Source organism: Pan paniscus, chromosome 11 (genome assembly GCF_029289425.2).
Source record: "Pan paniscus chromosome 11, NHGRI_mPanPan1-v2.0_pri, whole genome shotgun sequence".
Taxonomy (NCBI): Eukaryota; Metazoa; Chordata; class Mammalia; order Primates; family Hominidae; genus Pan; species Pan paniscus.
The window spans coordinates 71,101,961-71,123,777 of record NC_073260.2 but is presented as its reverse complement, the minus strand read 5'-3'; the positions used below and the strand labels follow the sequence as shown (position 1 = coordinate 71,123,777).

Genomic DNA, 21,817 nt, shown 5'->3' with positions numbered 1-21,817 from the left:
GAAAAAACAAATTGTGCATTGAGATTGCTAAGATCTATGGTAAGAACAAATCTATCTGTAAAATTTGTGTAGTAGGAAAAAGTTGGAACATTTCCTCCTGCATATAACAGGGGGATTATTCTAAATTATGAGTCACTTCTCTCCTGCTGCCTTCAAAATTCTTTGTCTTTGGTTTTCAACAGTTTGATTATAATGTATCTCAATGTGGGTCTCTAAATTCACCTAACTTGGAGTTCTTTGAGCTTCTTGGATGTTTACATTCATGTTTTTCACCAAGTTTGGGAAGTTTTCAGGCAGTATTTCTTCAAATATTCTGCCACTTTCTCTCTTCTCCTTCTGGAATCCCCAAAATATGTTAAGTTGGTCCACTTAAGGGTATCCCACAGATTCTTTAGACTCTGTTCACTTTTTCCCAATCTTTTCTTTTATGTTTCTCATACTTGACAATTTCCATTGTCCTATCTTCAAGTGTACAAATACTTTCTTCTGGCTGCTCAAAAATGCCTTTGAATCTCTCTAGTAAATTTTTCACTTCAGTTACTCTACTTTCAGCTCCAGAATTTCTTTTTGGTTTCTTTTTAGGATTTTTCCTTATTGATATTTACATTTTATTCATATATCATTTTCTTGACTCTCTCCACATCTTTCTTTAGTTCTTTGAGTATCTTTCGGACAGCTATTTCAAAGTTCTAATAGATCCACCATCACTTCTTTTTCAGAGGCAGTTTCTGTTGATTTACTTTTTTCCTTTGAATGAGCCATATTTTCCTTTTCTTTTATGCCTTATGATTTTTTTCTTGAAAACCGAACATTTGAATCAAATAAGATAGTAACCCTGGAAGTCAGATTCTCTTCTTTCCCCAGGGTTTGCTTCTTTTTGTTTTGTTTTTTATTATCGTAGATTGTCTCATAAAGATGAAATGATCTAGATTCAATAATTGGTTACACAGAAAATGATTAGTACAGAGCTGAGGCAAAGTCATGACTCTGTAGAAGAGCAACTGTTAAGCCAGTTCTCAATCTCTAGTGTCATAAGACCCTACTGAAGACTATATCAAAAATCAGATTTCCAGGCCCTACCTTCTGAGATTGTGGTTTTATAACTCAGGAGTTTCTGTTGTATAGACAACACTTTGACAACCTACAGTTAAGGGATGGGGAGTGCACTAGAGCAAGCAAGGTATGATTAATGCCAAGAAAGAGTTCAGATAGAATGAGCTTCTATGAAAATAATCTCTTTCTCCCCCGACCATTTCCCAAGGCAAACTGAGTGTGTACAAACTGTACAAACTGAGTGTGTACAAACTGTACAAACTGAGTGTGTACAAACTGAGTGTGTGTGCTCCTTGGAAAGCTACTCATGTAGACTGGAGTATCAGATCTGAGCATCAAATACAGGAGAAGGTAATTACTAGAATAGTTTCATGTATGATTTGAGGAGCACATACATCAGAATCACAGATGAGTCTTGTTAAGAATGATCATTCCTGGACTCAACCCTAAGATATACTGATTAAGAATGTCTGGCACCTGGGATTCTGCATTTTAAACAAGCTTTCCAGATGATCCTTAAGCACACCAAAGTCTAAGAACTACTGCCCTAGGCAGCTAAAGCAAACCGACATTTCTAGAGAAATGTGTTCCCTATCTCACCTCTGCTACTGGGAATACTATTAAGGACGTGATATACTTTTCCTGAAAAAGAAAGTTATGATTCTTATAGTTTAAACAACACTGGTTAGTGTAGGTGAGAAATAATAAATCGCTGACAAGTGTATAGTACCTTCTGCTTAAAAATCAATTTTTACAATTAATTAAATCATTTCCTTACAACTATCTTGAGGGATGAATAGTACTATTCCTATCTTATATAGGAAGAAACAAATCCAGGCAGGTTTAATAATCTGTCCAAGATCACACATCTACCAAATATTACAACCAGAGCTCAAGGCCATGCCTCTGACTCCAAATTTCATCATTTGCCCCACTATTCCATACTGCCTTTCTTTTGGAAACTAAATCTTAGACTGATTTTTAATTTCACCATTGAGAGCACTGATTCTTTGGGGTGATGAATTCTGAGCTCCAAACAAGTGACTTAAAGAAAGCTTTGAAACATACAGTGTTTACAGACTAAACACTGTTTAGTTACAGACTAAACATTCTGGAGACTGTTTCAGATATCTGATATATTAGTCTAGCATACGCAGAAACAGTCTCCAGAATAATCTCTGAACTGACAGGAAAAGATATGGTAGAGGCATAAGTCAGGAATCCAGAAGAGCTATCATTTAAGAAGCTTTTCCAAAATCATGTATCAAAAGGCATCACCCCCAGCTGTAATTTTTCCCAGATTCTCACTCTGTATGACTAAAGTCCCTTAATTCAGACATGGATTGACATGGGTACTGCACTGTATAGAAATCAGCTGTTTTCTGGATTGACTTCCTCCATGGTCAGAAAAAATAAAGTTTACATCAGTAGTTTCTGGCCTTTATTCCTATTCCTGAAATTTAAGCCAAATCTAAACACCTCGAAGGCTGGGAGACTATTCCTTCTTCCTCACTCTTCCCACTGAATTACCTCTGCCTTAGTTATAAGTTCAAAGGTCAGACCAAATGTACTAGTGAATCTAAAATTAGGAACATGCTAAGAAATGTGGGTAATTTCTAGATCAGTGATTCTCAACCTTTGTTTGTGTCTTCTTTTTTTTTTTTTTTTTTTTGAGACAGGGTCTTGCTCTGTCACCCAGATAGAGTGCAGTGGTGGGATCACGGCTCACTGTAGCCTCCACCTCCCAGGCTCAAGTGATCCTTTCACTTCAGCCTCCCTAGTAGCTGGGACCACAGGCATGTGCCACCATGCCTGGCTATTTTTTTTTTTTTTGGTAGAGACAGAGTCTCACTATGTCACTATGTTGCCCAGGCTGGCCTCCAACCCCTGGGGCTCAAGCAATCCTCCCACCTCAGTCTCCCAAAGTGTTGGGATTACAGGTGTGAGCCAACATGCCTGGCCTGTTTCTGTCTTTACTGTCCACATAGCCATACCTTCATCATCATATACAGAAAGTGGCAAATCATAATTAACGGGAGAGTAATAAGTATTTTGGGGAAAAACAGGGAATAGAGAACCTAGAACATTATCTTCCAACAGAGAATATCCACATGAAAATTAAAGGAAATATAGCTATATGCATGAGTTTCTATCTTCTCAGATCTTCTAGTATCCTTATCATTTAGCTCCCTGCTTGGTTGTTTATGTTTCTGGTCAATGTTCTTCTGCTTACTCAAGTCTGAGTGATTTTATGTGCATGGAACATGGCTGTACTTTGGTCAGGTGTCCAGACAAAAGCATTCTTAGGGAAGAATTATTTATCTACAAAGTTTATTATAAAATAAATCTTTTGGTTTTTATTATAAAAATAATAGCAAACTAAATAATTTTTATTCAAAAGACTGCTACCATAAATCTACAAACCACATGTCTAATTCTGTATAAAAATTCTCCCTGCTATTTTTACAACATTCTTGTGGCTACGAGTAGGTATAATTATCCTCGTTTTGCAGATGAGAAACCCAAGGCTCAAAGAATTAAGAGATTTGCTTGAGGTCACAAAATTAATCAGAAGCAGCAGAGGCAGAATCCATAAAAAGATATCTTTAAGTTTAAGGCATGCTATTAAGTTACAAGTGGAACATGTGTTCCTATAGCTTTTTAGATCTTCTAAATATTAAAATAAAACACATATACTACTTGGAAGAGCACACATTTTCATTGGTACAGTGTTTTGACTTATTCTAACACTGGTATTAACTGCTTTGTAAATAAGGCCAAACATGCTGGCTTGTTCCTAGAATAACATTAGAGTATTATACATTATTTAAAAGTCACAAAATTTCGAAGTTGGAAAAGTTCATTTAGAGAACAAAACATAATTTTTGCTAAGCAATGTTCTAAGAGAGGAGGATATAGTTTTCTATGATGCTGTTCCACCAGATTTTCAACATACTGAGATCTAAACAATGAAGATCTAACTAAATGGTGAGCAATATGGGTCAACCTATGTACAATTCAACTGGAATGCAAAAAGCACCACTAAAGCAGCAATTGCGTAGTGTCATGAGGCAACACACATGTTTTTATAAGCACTCATTAAAAGTTAGTCACCATTTGAGATCTTGTCCAACCGGTACGGTATGCCCCAAGTTAGTGATCTTAAAAGAGACAAACCACTGATGGACTATTGTTTAACATGTATTAAACAAAAAAGAAGAATGAGATTTCCTAATAGGGATGTATGGAGTTAAGTCTTACAAACATAATAATTGGTAATGTCCACAAACCAAATGATTTTGTCTTTAAAAAAAATCTGCTTCGTAAGTCATTTACTTGGGGCAGGTTTAAGAGGACAATGACCATCTTAAAACTAACTTCCTCAAAGATAGTTAGGTGCCTCGCTCTGGTCATATTAATATGTCACAAGAATAACCTATTTATGGTAACAATGAATTCAGGAGTCAACTCACATCAGGAAGAAATTAGATTGTACCATGATTCATTTGGTTTAAAGCTCAGTATTCACATGTGACCTGCCTAACTTCAGTTGAGAGCATTTTCTCACTCTTAGAAACAGCAGAAAGAGGATTTTGATGACAAGAATATAAAAATCTAAGGGATAAAATTAATATATATTCTTAATGAAGAATGCAAATTACCTGTAATAAAATACTACCTTTTATTTCCATACTTTTGCTGTATCTGAATTTGTCCTATAATTCTTTTCATTTTATTCTCAAATCATCCTTGTGTGAAGGAAAATAAGTGGTACTGTTATTTATTGATATTCTAACTTATAAAGAGTTGGTATAACTCACCCACAGTTATATAAAGAGTGACTCAGTATTCATGTGAAGAGTCTACTCCTGGTGTGGCCCTGACTCCAAGTTTAGGACTCCTTCCAACATATTAAACTATAAAATGTGTCACAGGTTAGAATTAAGTACAGTCTGTATCATGACCATCTCTTTATTGTCTACAGGAACAATCCAAAAAAATATGAGCTAGTATGTACTCCACATTATGCTAAGCATCTCAAAGATTCAGAAGATTCATGATGCGTAGTCCCTTCCTCACAGTGCATTCTATAAATCTGAACAGCAAGCGATATATTCTTAGAGTTAAAATAGTGTTTAAAATAAGAAATTAACTAACTGATTTCTTCAAAGTGAGCTTTTAGAAAAATTTGCATTGAGAAGGAGGCATATAGATACAGGGCTAACTGACAGCTCGTGCAGATATTCACATAAGCCATTGCCTTTTTTTTTTTTTTTTTTTTTTTGAGATGGAGCCTCATTCTGTTGCCCAGGCTAGAGTACAGTGGCAGAATCTTGATTCACTGTAACCTCCGCCTCCTGGGTTCAAGCGAGTGTCCTGCCTCAGCCTCCCAAGTAGCTGGGATCACAGGAATGTGCTATCACGCTCTACTAATTTTTGTATTTTTAGTTAGAGTCGGAGTTTCATCATGTTGGCCAGGCTGGTCTCAAACTCCTAGCCTCAAGTGATCCACCCGCCTTGGCCTCCCAAAGTGCTGGGATTACAGGCATGAGCCACTGTGCCTGGCCATGAAATGCAAGTAACTTGATAAAGGACAGAAAATAAAGTAATCCAGTTAACTGTTTTTTACAGAGAGGAGAAACCCCATGTTTTTAATGTTATATTATATAAATAATACTACAGTTCAAATATCACTTTACTAATGAACTAAAAATCTACTTCAAGAACTTATCAGCTATTTTTAATTTTAAGCTTTTTATCATAAGAAGGTCTTAGTAATATTACTAGATTGCTTACTATTGCTTCTTGTACACTGGTCTTATCTCCCAGCTAGACTATTAACACTACAAAGGCCAGAATGATAGGCACTCAGACTTTAAAATTTTGATGGCAATACTGATTTTTCTTGTTTGTGGCTTCTCCGCCACCCAAACAAGACAAGATCGTTAGCTTGCATTTATTTTTAATCCCTAGGTTTGGTTGAAACCTGGAACTATGAGTTTACTTTTTTTTCTTCTAAAAGATTTACCTCTTCTATTTTTATAATTCTATATAACAACAGCATTAAATTTCACTACCATATTGTCAATCATTTTTAAAGTTAACCCAGTTTTCCTAAGTTCTTGGTTCATCAGTTTCTTCTCTCGCATCTTTTTATATTCTGGAGTACACCCCTAAATGTATACTTTTTTTTTTTTTTTTGACAAACTTTCAGCCTGGATGATTTTTTGCCCTGACATATGAGCGAGCCATAGCTTAGCTCTATAAGAAATTCTAAATTCAAAATACTCCTTTACAGTATTTTGTAGACCTTACCCTACTTTTTATGATAATAGATGAGAAGTCTGATGCCTACTTACAGTTGCTTTGTAGTTAACCTCTTTTGTTCCTCTGAAAGAGGGTAGCAATTTCTCTTTACCACTGGAGTTTACCAACCTCACCATGATATGCCTAGGTAACATCTTTTTCCCACAATAATCCTAGAAAGCACTTGATAGAACCCTTCTACTTGAAGGCTTAAGATTTTCCTTAACTTTGGAGTTTTTTTTTTCTTTTTATCATTTCTTTCTTACCTTCCATGTCCTCTGTATTTCCTTTAGACAGAGCAGCTTTCTTAGCTTGAGCCTCCAAATATCAAATTTTATTTCATAATTTTTATCACTTTGACCTTTTTGACTAGGTTTTAGACAAGCCCATTGGCTTGATCTCCCAAATCACTAATTTAGTCTTTAACCTTGTCCTATTCAGCCTTTCTATTAAGATGTTTACATTTCTACAACCACAGTGGTAGTTTTTAAGCAATGTCACAGGATTCTTTTTTTTTTTTTTTTCAACAGCAGTGTTTGCTGGTTTTTGGACTTTGAAAGCTATTTGAATCATTAAGGATATAATTTAGGATACTTCGGGTTTCGGGTTTTTAAAAGTACTCTTCTGTGACTTACATTACTTCTCTTAACTGGGCATGGGAGGGTTTCTAGCATGCGTTTCATCATGGTTTCTATTTTCCTAAAAAGTTTAGTCTGCTTAGCTCATATTTATAAATGAGGGCCTAAATCTACATTATCCAATATGGTAACCAGTATTCACATTTGGTTATTTAAATTGAACTAAAATTAAATAAAATTAAAATTCCCCAGTTGTGCTGGTTGTATTTCAACTGCTCGATAGGGACATGTGGTTACTGGCTACCAAAATGGATAGCAATTATCGGGCATATTTCTATCACAGAAAGGTCTAATGGACAGTGCTGCTAGTGATTAAAGAGCTGTAGCTATAGAATGCATTACTAAAGCAGAATTGGGAATCACTATTGCTTTGGAAGTGAATTCAGATATTAATTATACAATCCCTGGCTCTGTTGATAGACTAAAAATTAAGAGCTATGGCTTTGCTTTAGTATACACAGGAAGCATTTTGCTTCTAAGCACAAGGGTTTCTTTGTTAAGCTCTAAGACCAACAGGGATCAGGTATACTGCTCTGCCTTTCTCTTTCATGGCATTTCCCCACTTTAGAAAGTTGTTCTTCTATCTTGGCATTATTCTAGAGTTTTACTGAAAAAACCTTAACTTCCACCCATATTATGTTGTAAATTCATACACTGTTTAGTTGTATAAATCTAATCCTCTCCATATTTTAGTTTTCTTAATTTTTAAAATAAAAGTAGAACTTATTTTGCTTTTTTGTTTAACTGCTCAATGTATATGTTACAAAGTTCGCTACATTCAGATATATAAAAAAACAGCTTGTTCATTTCTTATAGATAATCTGGCCTTTATCAGAAGCTACTGACTAAAACAGTCTCTTTCAGCTATATGTTCCTTTTCTTCGAATTTTGCCTCCCTATATTTTTTCCCAAGAGAGTCTGATTGGACAACGGAGTCCACCGTCTCCTCCAGCTTCAGAGAAGGGACCTGTCTTTGTCCTGCTCTCCTTAATGCTGCTTTCTGCCGACAGAACCTTCTTCAGTTTTTTGGTATCATAGTTCTTTTTTTCTTTCTTTTTCTTCTTACTGAGATTTGGGGAAAAAGAAAACTCCTGCCTCAGCCTCCCAAGTAGCTGGGATTATAGGCGTGTACCAACATGCATGGCTAATTTTGTATTTTTAGTAGGGACGGGGTTTCACCATGTTGATCAGGCTGGTCTTGAACTTCTGACCTCAAGTGATCCACCCGCCTTGGCCTCCCAGAGTGCTGGGATTACAGGCCTGAGCCACCGTGCCCAGCCAAGAAAAGGAAAATTTTAAGTACATGTTCAGTCAGCCATTTTGAATTAGAAAAATACCTCAGTTAAATTTGACTGACTTTTCTTACTGGGCAGTGAAAAAAAGACCTTAATAAATGTGTCCCTAGAGACACATTAAAATTAGAATTAACTACCACAGTAAGCCAGGAATTTTTTTTTAATATACTAAGGACTAGCTGACATTGAATCATCATATGAGAGTCAAAGAACTGCTCATTGTTCTGTATTGGTGCGTTTAAATTCAAGCAACAGTGTTACATATGTAAAAGTAACCACAATACTATTTTATATCAATAATAGATGACAATTTACCACACATGACTATTCTAGTTTTACTGAAAACCAGATTTAGCATTATTATGTCATTCAAGTTTATGGGAAACATGACATCCTATTACTGTAGTGCCTTATGATAAAGACTAATGATGGTATATTGAACATTCACATATATAAGTATATACCATGATGTCAAATATATTACTCAAATTGATGACTTCAGTGGCATGAGTCATTTAAAAATAAACAAGACAGACACCTGATGTAAGCTACCTATATAAATATTCTCAGAACAACAAAGCATTTAAAATAATCCCTAGCTTAGCTTGGCATTTCATATCCATGATGCTGGGAATGGCCTACAATATCAGCTGACCTCCAAAACTGGGTCTGATTAGTGTAAAGTTGTAATCGAATTCTACTGCTGATGGACCATCATTTGAAAATTATTACATATACATAACTCCATCAACTACAAGAAGAAATACTTCTCTATGACATAAGACTCTGCAAAAACAAAAGCAAAACAGAAAATGCGTCATACAAGTTAGTTACAAAAGGGCAATTTGAGTTATTAACATTTTAGAATGTAGCTCCAACTCTTCTAACTAAAAATACATCTGAGAAAATATCAAAGAAAATGTTTGCCATAAAGTTCTAAAAATGTCATTCCACCTCAAGAATAAGCAGATAAATTGGAAAAGAATTAGGACTAAGATTGAGAAAATCAACTCCAAAGCTATGGGAAAGTCTAAGTTCACTTGATATTTTTAGAAGCCAAAAAACCCTACAGGGACCAAATTAATCACTGTTAGAAAATCAAATCACACTGATTTCTTTCAGCCCAAAGAAGGATTATCTGAAGTTGCTTTGTATATTTAAACAGTTAAGAGGATCTTTTGGAATGCTTTTTCACATCCACTAATACTATTTCTGAAAAGAGCCTGGTCATCTGGGTACCTGTATCTGTCCCCAAAAGCCACGACTTAAAGGTTAACATTTGTTCTATCTAGGGAGTGTTTTAATAGGAATTGTAATAACCCATTAGAGATGGAAAGATTGAGGATGCAAGAAAGCATGAACAATCTAAGGAAATTTACACATTAAATCCTTAGGTAGGCAAGATGGGCTCCAGGGTGTTGTGGAGCGGCTAGCCTCAGGGACAGACAGGCATTTCATCTACGGTAATAATAAAATAAAATATATGGGTACAGACATTGGTAGTTTGATAGATGTGGTGGTGGTTTAATAAAAAGCTGAATCTAAGCATAGTGAGGTTCTGTCAGCTGAGTACCACAGAGGGAAAGATGGACAAGGGAGCTGGGGTATATGCAAAAGAACAGTTACACTGATGAAACATAGGCTCCAAACTAGAAAAGCAGGGAAGGGCTGGGTGCCGTGTCTCATGCCTATAATCCCAGTACTTTGGGAGGCCGAAGTGGGCAGATCACGTAAGGTCAGGAGTTCGAGAGCAACCTGACCAACATGGAGAAAACCCATCTCTACTAAAAATATAAAATTAGCCAGGCATGGTGGCATATGCCTGTAATCCCAGCTACTTGGGAGGCTGAAGCAGGAGGATCACTTGAACCCAGGAGGCGGAAATTGCAGTGAGCTTTGAGATCATGCCATTGTACTCCAGTCTGGCAACAGGGAGAGACTCTTGTCTCAAAAAAATAAAAATAAAATAGAAAAGCAGGGAAATCAAGACATGAATGAAGTACAGTAAAAAGTAGAAGGGCTAATGGACAGGACTACCCAATGGGGATAATAAATATTATCTGAGGGATATGGAAACCAGATGGATGGTGGTCAGTCTTTTTTTGAGACGGAGTCTCGCACTGTTGCCCAGGCTGGAGTGCAGCGGCGCGACCTCAGCTCACTGCAACCTCTGCCTACTGGGTTCATGCAATTCTCCCACTCCAGCCTCCCGAGTAGGTGGGGTTACAGGCGTGCGCCACCACGCCCAGCTAATTTTTTTGTATCTTTAGTAGAGATGGAGTTTCACTATGTTGGCCAGGCTGGTCTCAAACTCCTGACCTTGTAATCTGCCCGCCTCAGCCTCCCAAAGTGCTGGGATTACAGGCGTGAGCCATGACGCCTGGCCCAGTCTTTTAAAAACTTTGTAAGTACAGCAGTTACCAGTGAGGAGCAAGTCTGTGGTCTGACCATGAGGGTAGACTTCTGAGGTGGCAATGAGATGTCAGATGTTGGACAGATTATCCATGTGTATGTAGCAATTACTAAGTATGATGACAGGAACTGTGGAAAGGTAGCAAGCCCAGGTACTAATGAGAAGGTGTAACTAGGAGTTTAGTACACATCTGGAGAGTACAGTAGTCTGACAGCATGTATTTCTGTGGAGCTACAGTTTTTGAGTAAGGAGAAACAAACACAGCAAATGGGAGAAATGGTTCTACATGGGAGAGGGGTGGTAAAGATGTGGGGTGAAAATACATCATCACTTAAGAGGATTACAGGGAAACAGTGCTCCCAGGAATAGCCAGGTAGGGCAAGAAAGTGAAAGACATTTTATATTCAACACTATGTCTCTATTTCATGACAACAGACTATAAATTGTGGAAGGTAAAGTGGAAGCATTAGGGGAGGGAGCATTGAAAGGTTGGAAGATTGCATCGGGTTAGGGTATGTACAAACCAAATAGGGAAAAGTAATAATGAATGATCTGGGAATCTAGGACATTAAAACACCAACCAGCCAGGCACAGTGGCTCATGCCTGTAATCCCAGCACTTTGGAAGACTGAGGCAGGTGGATCACAAGGTCAGAAGTTCGAGACCAGCCTGGCCAAGATGGTGAAACCGTGTCTCTACTAAAAATACAAAAATTAGCCAGAAGCCGTGGTGGGCGCCTGTAGTCCTAGCTACTCGGGAGGCTGAGCTAGGAGAATCGCTTGAACACGGGAGGCAGAGGTTGCAGTGAGCCAAGATTGCGCCACTACACTCTAGCCTGGGTGACAGAGCAAGACTCTGTTTCAAAATAATAATAATAATAATAATAATAATAATAATAATAATAAAAAGCCAACCAAAACAAATAAATGCCTTTTGGAAGTTTCAAGAGAGTAGTTCAGTATCTTTCCAATAAATTCCCTTTCTGCTTAAGTTAGCAACTAAAGAATCCTAATGCTAATTACCTTCATGGACAGTGCCTTGCACACATCAGACCAGTAAAAAAAAGGAATGTTTATTTACTTCATTTGTAAACCAAAAAGAATTTGAGACAGGTCTCAATCAATTTAGAGGTTTATTTGGCAAAGGTTAAGGACCATGGCCCATGACTCAGTCTCAGGAAGTCCTGGGAACAAGTACCCAAGATGGGCTGGTTGGGATACAGTTTGGTTTTGTACATTTTAGGAAGACAGAAGTTACAGGCTAACACATAAATCACTGTATGTAAGGTACACATTGGTTTAGCCTGGAAAGGCAGGACATCTTGTAGGGAAGGGAGGTGGGGGAGGCTTCCAGATCATACGTGGATTCAAAGATTTCCTGACTGGCAATTGGTTGAAAGAGTTCAGCTCTGCCTGAACAATTGAATACAGCATAAAGAAATGCTTGCCTTTAGATAAAGGAGTTGTGGAAGTCAAGGTTCTTGTCATGTAGATGAAGCCTCCAGGTAGCAGGCTTCAGAGAGAATAGCCAGTGAATGTCTCTTAAAAGACCTTAAAAGGTGTCAGACTCTCCTAAGGGGAAGGAGATTCTCTACAGAATGCAAATTTCCCCCCACAAAACACAGCTTTGCAGGGCTATTTTAAATATGTCAAAAGAAATATATTTTCCGGAAAAATACTTTGATTTCCTTCAGGGCCTGCTATCTGTCATGTGATACTACACTAGAGTCAGGTTGGAAGTTGGTATCTTACTACTACAGAGTCTGTTTTGTTAGTCTTAAGATCTCTATTTTAATGTTACTGCTGGTCAGTTGTGTCTAGACTCCAAATGGAGAAGGGTATGATGAGGCATGTCTTGACCTGTTCCCCACTTCCCATCATGGCCTGAATTAATTTTCTAAGTTTCTTTGAGGTCCCCTTGGCTGAAAGGGGGGGTCCATTAAGTTGGCTGAGGGGCTTACAATTTTTTTTTGTTTTACACATTCAATATATTTAAGTGCTATTTGGTCTGGAGTGATAAGAAAAATCTAAGAAAAGAATCTTAGGCATGTCAGCTATTCCTTTATCCCCTCCTTATTTCATTTCTTCCTTTCACAAAAGTGAAGATGTGAAAAACAGCACCAGCCATTGAGGTTGAAGTGAGCTGGCAGCCGGGGTGTTCTGAGGACATGCAGGATTCACTGTATACCTGCCTGTGACCTCACAGTAACATTTTTGCAGGTGTGGAGTCCTGAGGCTTAAAATAACAAATGCCACAGCTTGTAACTCTCAACCCCAAGGTTTTGTGTCTAACTATGCCCCTCCCTACTATAGTGTTTCTCTAAAAGGAAAATGGCCCATTTGGGGGTGAATTCATATTAATTACAACTTTCTTTTAGATTAATGAATTTACCTGAATGAAGAATTTGCAGAATAGTCTGTTTCTAAGCGTGAATTTATGCAGAAACAAATACTGGTGATACAATTATAAAATGTCATAATTAATCCAACAATAAGTATAATACTATTCCCTAAAAACAGCTGAAATTAATTTGTCTTGATTTGCTCTACTATGGGGAATAGTACTATACTTACTGTCATGTATTAGACATAAAATGAAGTACCTAAAATATATGATTAATGCACACAAAAAAATTATATCAGGCCTCAACATTAAGAAACATGCTTTAGGCTGGGCATGGTGGCTTACACCTGTAATCCTGACACTTTGGGAGGCCAAGGCAGGCAGATCACGAGGTCAAGAGATCGAGACTGTCCTGGCCAGCATGGTGAAACCCTGTCTCTACTAAAAACTACAAAAATTAGCTGGGTGTGGTGATGTGCACCTGTAATCCCAGCTACTTGGGAGGCTGAGGCAGGAGAAGTGCTTGAACCCGGGAGGTGGAGATTGCAGTCAGCCGAGATTGCACCGCTGCACTCCAGCCTGGTGACAGAGATTCAGTCTCAAAAAAAAAAAAAGAAAAGAAAAAAGAAACATGCTTTATTAGCTTCAAGTGGAAGCAACCTGGGAATCTAAGTATATGGAACATCCCCAAGCATAGATGAAATTATGCTGTGTGAAAGAGAGAAGAGAAAATAAAAGGTAAACAATAGTATGGATTACAATTCTTCAAAGCATTGAAAAGGGCACAAAGGAAAAGTAAAGAGCTTCACTAGCACTATTAGGTATAATATTATGTATATCATAATGCCTAGCACACCACAAATTATCTTGTCACTTGAAAAAATATGTTAAATTTAAAACAAATCAATGGAGGAGGGAATACATTTAACATAAACTCATTTAATAGCACTGGGAAACATATCAAAGAATATTTCTCAATTTGGAGAAAGATAAAAGAGGGTGACCTCTATAAAACTAGAATCATCTGTAGAACGTCAGAGATGGTCAGTTCAGATCTATGGTAGATTCTATGTCTGGCCAACTGCTTTGCTCAGTGGCTACCCTTAATTGCTGATGCCCATTGGCTGAGAAATAACACTTATTCCCATGACTGGCACTTCACCACTCACACTAAAATTCCTCACACCAGGGATTACATGAACCAATCTGGGTCTATTCCTTAAAGCTCAACATCTCTGGGCATGGGGAGACAGGACAAAGACCCTAACAACTGATACCAAGCTACCTGGACAAATAGTACAGTAAAGGTTTTTCCCACAGCAAAGTTTATTCATTCATTTTACAGTGTCAGGCATCACAACCCACGAAATTAGGATTACAACTTTATCTGAAACTAGAAAAAAATCAGTACCCAGGCTCAGTACCTTATATACAAAATCTACTTTGTAATGATCATCTTTACTCAACAGCAGTAGTCCCCAACCTTTTTGGCACCAGAAACGGGGTTTGTGGAAGACAATTTTTTCATGGACTAGGGTGGGGGTGGGGGATCAGGGTGGCTTTGGGATGATTCAAGTGCATTACATTTATTGTACACTTTATTTACATTATTATTACATTGTAATATATAATGAAATAATTATACAACCATAATGTAGAATCACTGGGAGCCCTAGCTTTTTTCCTGCAACTAGACGGTCCCATCTGGGGGTGATGGGAGACAGTGACAGATCATCAGGCATTAGATTCTCATAAGGAGCACACGGCCTAAATCTCTCCCATGTGCAGTTCACAATAGGGTTCACACTCCTATGAGAATCTAATGCCAGAGCTGATCTGACAGGAGGCAGAACTCAGGTGGTAATGTGAGAGTTGGGGAGTGGCTGTAAATACAGATGAAGCTTAACTCACTCACCTGCAGTTCAACTCCTGCTGTGTGGCCCAGTTCCTGACAGGCCATAGACCGATGCGGGGGTTGGGGGTTGGGGACCCCTGCTCCACAGGGAGACAAACTCAAACATCATGACTAGAGTTTGCAAATAAAGACTTACAAAAAGGTAAAGATGAAAAGACAATTAGAATTATTGTGACTTGTGGTTAGCTGAGATATTCAATATCTGTTAGAATGTTAACTTGTTTTTATTTCTGAAGAATAAAATAGTTGTCTTTTAAAATAGGAACACTAATATAATTAGTGTTCCTTCAACTTTCCCAAAACAAAAGGCAAGCAAACAAAAACAGAACTTTAAAACATCTAGGTGGTTCATCAGTCCTTTGCCTGTAATACCTATTTTTTCTCCCTCCCTGTGGCCCAGGCTGGAGTGCAGTGGCACGATCTCAGCTCACTGCAACCTCTGCCTCCTGGGTTCAAGTGGTTCCCCTGCCTGAGCCTCCCAAATAGCTGGGATTACAGGCACCCACCACCACGCCTGGCTAATTTTTGTATTTTTAGTAAAGACGAGGTTTTACCATGTTGGCCAGGCTGTTTGCAAACTCCTGACCTCAAGTGATCTGCCTGCCTTGGCCTCCCAAAGTGCTGCGATTACAGGCATGAGCCACTGTGCCCGGCCTTCTTGGTTTTTTTTGTTTGTTTGTTTGCCTATTTTTGACTGAGGTAAAATTTATATCAATGTCATGCATAGGCCTTAAACGTACAATTTAATGAGTTTTAATATATTTGCTCTTATAATCTTCACTGCTCCTGCCACTCCAGAAAGTTTTCTTGTGCCTTTCTGGTCTCTATAGATGGAATCACATAGTATGCTCTTTTGTATCTGGTTTGTTTCCCTCCACATTAATGTTTCCAAGATTCATCTGCTTTGCTTGTATCAGTGTTTCTTTTTTTTAAAATAGCAGAGTAGTATTCCATTGCATGCCTCTGCCACAATTGGCTTATATATATTCTCCCGTTGATAGATATTTGGAGGTTTTCCCCATTTTTGACAACTGTGAATAAAGGTGTGTGTAAACACAGAATCCTGTTCTGCTGTATAAATGCAATCATAACTAATCTTAAACTTGACAGCTTTCTGCCTAAATCAGGAGCCAAGAAAATGGACTAAATTAGTATCTACTTTCACATTAAGTCAGCAAAAGGAGCCTCTGCTACAGAGCCCAGGCTGATGAGATGAGATCCACCCCAACCAGCCCACATGTATGGCATGTGATACTCCAGGGGCCACACCTCATGAGGAAAGACTCTCCCTAGAACATTTCAAACAGGCAATGTTTAGTATCGGTGGCAATAAACCACACTCATTTCTGTTCTGACCCTAATCTGGTGTCACACTGCTTCTATTACACCCAAAAATACAGTACATATATATTTTAAAATCACACATACACATGGAGGGCTTTTGATTTACTTGCCCTTTGAAGTGTCCTCCCACAGATCCCATCCAACCAATGAAGAAGCATGTGCTAATTATGTAACTCTGGGCATGTCATTCACCTCTAAGCCCTAATTTCCCAATATGTAAAATGGGATCATTTTGCATCTATCTTAGGGTTACTTTGAAGATGAAATTATTATAGATAATGTATAGCAAGTATACATAGTGCCTAAACATAGTGCCTAATACACTTAAGTACACAAATATTAGCTATCCCTAACCTAATTTGGATTAGGTTGAGTATCCCTAATCCAAAAAATCTGAAATCTAAAACTTTTTGAGCACCTATATCATGTTCAAAGGAAATACCTGTTGGAACATTTTGGATTAAAGAGTCTAAACTGATATAATGTAAATATTCCAAAATCTGAAAAAATCTGAAATCCAGAACACTCTGGTCCTAAGCATTTCAGATAAATAATACTCAACTTGTATTAATAAAACTATATTTCCAAAATTATTTAGAGTACACCCATAGACTTCCATTTTCCATCTCCGTATCAAGATGAAGACTATAGTTTCCTAAAATTAGTGAGCTCCACAACAAATTAGTTCAATAGGTATTATGTAAATCAAAGCGTTCCATAGCCAAGCAAGTTTTGGTTGAATAATTTTTTAACTGCAAAACATTGATTTATTCCAATGTATACTACAACCCACCTCTAAAAGTGAGATCTAGTATACAGTATTTCCAAAGTGATTTGATCATGAAATTTTCTCCTGCCCTATGAAGAAGATACATGACCTTGGGGCTCTAAGAAATATATTTTGGGAAATGCTATTAAAAACAATACTGACTATATATATATTATTAATAGCATCCTCAAAAGGATGACAGATGCTCCTCCATTTAGTTTAATGTTACTCATCCTTCTGATTTTTGGGGCGCTTTCCTTAACCCTCCAAACGTAATCAAGACTTCATGCTATTATAGATACTCTCAGGGCTCCCTAGACCGTTCTTTCATAGCTCTTACTGCTGTAGTATTAACATACTTGAAAGATTATTTGATTAATGCCTGTCACTTCTCCCACCAAATCACAAGCTTCAATTAAGACTGTGACTGTATATTTCGCTCAACCCTATACTTCCAATATCTAGCACAATGTTTGGTACCAGATAACACATGTGGAATACAGACAGGAATACCAGAATTTCACTGCGGCCTTTTTGGCATAGTGCAAAACTGAAAACAACTCAATGTTTATTAATAGGAAAGTAGTTAAATAAGCTAATCCACATTTGTGCTGTATAATATTACACAGCCATTTAAAAAATAAGCTTAATCTTTCTGTTCTGACACATCCACTTTACTGAATGAGAAGGGAAAAGATGTATTTTATTACATATGCACTGTATCATACAGAGATATCTAGAAATGTACACATCAAAGTGTTAACAGTGACTATATCTGAACAGGACTAAAACTGGGAACAGAGACTTTCACTTTTATACAGTACCTTATATACTTCTCTATTGTTTCAGTATTCTTCAACAAGCATGCATTTCTTTTCTAATTAATTTTTTTAGGCTTTGATCAACTGCAGGGCCACATAAATTATTATGGGCTTTATTCTTAGTTCTTATTCTTAAAAATATTTTTGTAGCTGGGTACGGTGGCTCACACCTGTAATCCCAGCACTTTGGGAGGCCAAGGTGGGCAGATCGCTTGAGGTCAGGAGTGACCAACCTGGCCAACACAGTGAAACCCCGTCTCTACTAAAAATACAAAAATTAGCCAGGCATGGTTGCGTGCCCCTGAAATCCCAGCTACTTGGGAGGCTGAGACAAGAGAATCACTTGAACCCGGGAGGTGGAGGTTGTGGTGATCCATATCACGCCACTGCACTCCAGCCTGGGCGAGAGAGCGAGACTCTGTCTCAAAAAAAAAAAAAATAATAATAATAATTTTTGTAATGATCTCTGTAGCAATCCTCAGAGGAAAGTAAGACAAGAGATAGTACTAACCCAGTATCATAGATTAAAAGCTATAGGTAAATTGCCTGACATCATCAAGCAAAACAAATGACAGAACTGGGGCTAAGGAATGGCTCTTTTCTCTTAGTCCAATGCTCTTTTCGTTGGACATCACTGCCTTTCCAGTAAGGGAAAGAAGGCTGCCTTGATCTGCTCAACATCTTAGTACTAAATGACTAGAAAAGATTCAAACCTATTCCCACTGCCGACCCTCCCAATCCCCATAAGTCATTTGAGGGTACCGGTGACCAATGGCCAGAGGGACCTCTTTTAAATAACCCCAGGGAAGAGGAGGTTACAAATCCCGGTGCAAGCCCCTTCACTGTCAGATAATTCCCTCATATTGAGCTGAAACCTATTTTTGTTACTTTGATTCCCTGGTCCAAGTTTGGCCATTTGAAATGGCACAAAATTTGAATATACTCTCCTTTTCTAGAGTATATTCAAGCATATGAAGAAAGCTATCATCTGTGTCCTTTTGAGAATGAGTGCTTTACCTATATAAACTTCCAATAAAACATCTGTAATTATCCAACTTCTAATTGCAGTGAGTCCTAACAAACTGCTTGGCAGAGGAGGAAAAGAAAAACTATCATGTAGGACCCCTACCAAATCATAAAGTATTTAATACAAGTAGTCAATTGTTACTACAGTCCTCTAAGGCAGGGGTGTCCAATCTTTTGGCTTCTCTGGGCCATACTGGAAGAATTGTCTTGGGCCACACATAAAATACACTAACACTAATGACAACTGATGAGCTTAAAAAAAAAAATCACAAAAAAATCTCATAATGTTTTAAGAAAATTTACGAATTTGTGTTGGGTTGCATTCAAAGACGCCCTGCACCATATGTTGGACAAGCTTGCTTTATGGGGAGTTACAGAGAACCGTGCATTTTTTATCACTCCTTTGTTAGATGTCACCAGATCAAATAGCTTTCCAGTGTAAAGAACAGGCACAAAGTTAGGATCAGATGCTTCTGACAAAGTCTTGGCTTTAGATGGCTACTCATAGCAGATGCAAGAATCTGTTATGATCACAGACAATTATTAGCTATTCATTACACAGATGAACAATCAACCGAATGATTTTTCCTCAGTAAAATATTTTGTGTTGTTTTTGTCAGAACCTTCAATAATGAAGTGGCCTGGTGGTCCTCCTGATTAACAAATGAGACTTTTTCATAACTTAAAAGAGGGAAAGGAATTAAAGATAAAAAGATAAAAATGGTCAAATGCAACTTAGTGACTGAACCTGAGACCCAGGAAAACATTTAGGACCAGAATGACATAGTTATTAGATAACACCAAGAAAATGCACAATGAAAAGTACAAGTAGGAGAAGCTACACTATAGTTAAATACTCATTAAAACTGCTTTTTACGAAAACAGTCATGAAAAACAATCAAAAGCAAATGTTTGTGCACAACCTTAGGGTAAGAATACACAAGACGCAGACATCTATTTGGAATAGTGCAGCTTTTAATTTTTATTCTGGTTTACCTATTGATAATGGGAGCAAACTTGGTAAAGTCTTCCCAAATGTTGCTTCAGGTTTTCATTCTGAAAAACCTCTCAACCTAAGTGGGGGAAAGGAGAGCACTTAATTTAAAATATTCTTCCTTATTCTCCCTTACTGAGCTGTGTTGCCCTTCACCAATATTTATCATAATTTGTATTTACTTATCTTTCTGCTTTCTTTTTGCCCATATCACCTAGAAACTATAAGCTCCGTGAAGGGAGAGTCAGCTCTTTTGAACACGGTATACCTATGAACACAGGGCCTTGCACACGGAAGGTGCTTATTAAATATTTGTAGAATAAGCAAAGAAAGAAAGAGGAAAGGAAAAGGAGATCACAGGTTACCAAAAACAGATGACTTTGCTTTCCCAATAAATGTTGGGAAATTAATCACTTATTGAACACTTACTATGACCTAGGCCATTTATGCATAATCATATGGTTTCGCCTCCCAACAACCCTGACAAATTTGCATTTGAGACCAAAGTAAGGCTCAGAGAAATTAAATATTACACAACTCACTCAAGCCGCACACCTAGTAAATTTGAGCTCCATAACTTTTGTGAATATTAGGTTTATCTGAGTGATGCTGGCCCCTAATATGCCCCTGTTGTCAATGATTTTCTCTCCATACAGCTATGGAGACAGGGAGAGAGATTCACAGCAAACAGCAAATTAGTAGTTTTTTGTTTTTGTTTTTTGAGACGGGGTCTTGCTCTGTCGCCCAGGAGTGCAGTGATGTGATCTCAGCTCACTGCAACCACCGCCTCCAGGGTTCAAGCGATTCCCCTGCCTCAGCCTCCCGAGTAGCTGGGATTACCGGCACCCGTCACCACGTCGGCTAATTTTTGTATTTTTAGCAGATTGGGAGTTTCGCCATGTTGGCCAGGTCGTTCTCGAACTCCTGACCTCAGGTGATCCGCCCACCACCTCGGCCTCCCAAAGTGCTGAGATTACAAGCGCCAGCCACCACGCCCGGCTAATTTTTGTATTTTTAGTACAGATGGAGTTTCGCCATGTTGACCAGGTCGTTCTCGAACTCCAGACCTCAGGTGATCCACCCGCTTCGGCCTCCCAAAGTGCTGGGATTACAGCACTTTGAGCCACGGCGCCCGGCCTGCAAATTAGTACTTATATACAACCCAAGTCCTCTGGCTATCTAGACAGTCTGAATTTTTTAGCAGGATTTTACAGAAGTCCTGCTAAAGATAAACAGCAAAACAAGTATTTTTACATTAACCAAATATTTTTATCTTCAAAACAATTGTTACAAAACAGAAATTTCACACAATACTAGTGAGGACAGCCTAAGACAGCTTAATCATTCACATTTCCTCTATGGGCTTGGGGTTTTTGGGAAAAAAAAATCGTAGCTGCATAAACTTGGTGTAAAATTTGAAAGAGCCACTCATGCCACAATCCTCGTTTCCCTCTGCTAATTTGATCCAGATGGGAACGCTGAACGACGTAACTGCCCCATCTGCACCTTAGATTTCATTAGGCTCCTGTTCACTCTGTTTAATTAGTTAAGTGTGCTGACCATCAAATATTTACCAGGAGACAACATGTCCAGGTCAAAGAAAGGGCGTGAGAATAACATTTTAGAAAGAGTTGCACTGCAGCCAAGACTAACTCTGGGCTGCGGTCCACACTCGCCCCAGCCGACTCCTCTCATTTCCTCTCTCCCCTCTCCAGTGAGCCATTCCTTCCTGGAGTCAAAGACCGTGCAACAGGCAGGTTCCTACCTTGGTCTGCACACTTTTATCGAACTTGTCATTTTTGAAGCTAAACGTATTCTGGTGCTTCTGAGGTCTGGAACGAGCCACGTTGCCTTTCTGGGAGCTCATCGCCGAAATCAAAGCCACCCCTCGCCGGGAGC

General features: G+C 38.3%; 1 protein-coding gene across 11 annotated transcripts in view; it reads right to left on the bottom strand.

The window, feature by feature from the left end:
* Positions 1 to 21,815, bottom strand: part of C11H9orf85 (chromosome 11 C9orf85 homolog) — a 74,243-nt gene extending 52,428 nt beyond the window's left edge. For all 11 annotated transcript variants that reach the window (XR_010109053.1, XR_608688.6, XR_608686.6 and 8 more), the window contains exon 1: positions 21,684 to 21,815. Coding sequence is in view for 6 of the 11 variants with exons in the window: in XM_055091897.2 (XP_054947872.1) it covers positions 21,684 to 21,785 (102 nt within the window). In the remaining 5 variants the exon portion in view is untranslated. The remainder of the gene's footprint in view (positions 1 to 21,683) is intronic.
* Positions 21,816 to 21,817: the final 2 nt, after the last annotated feature.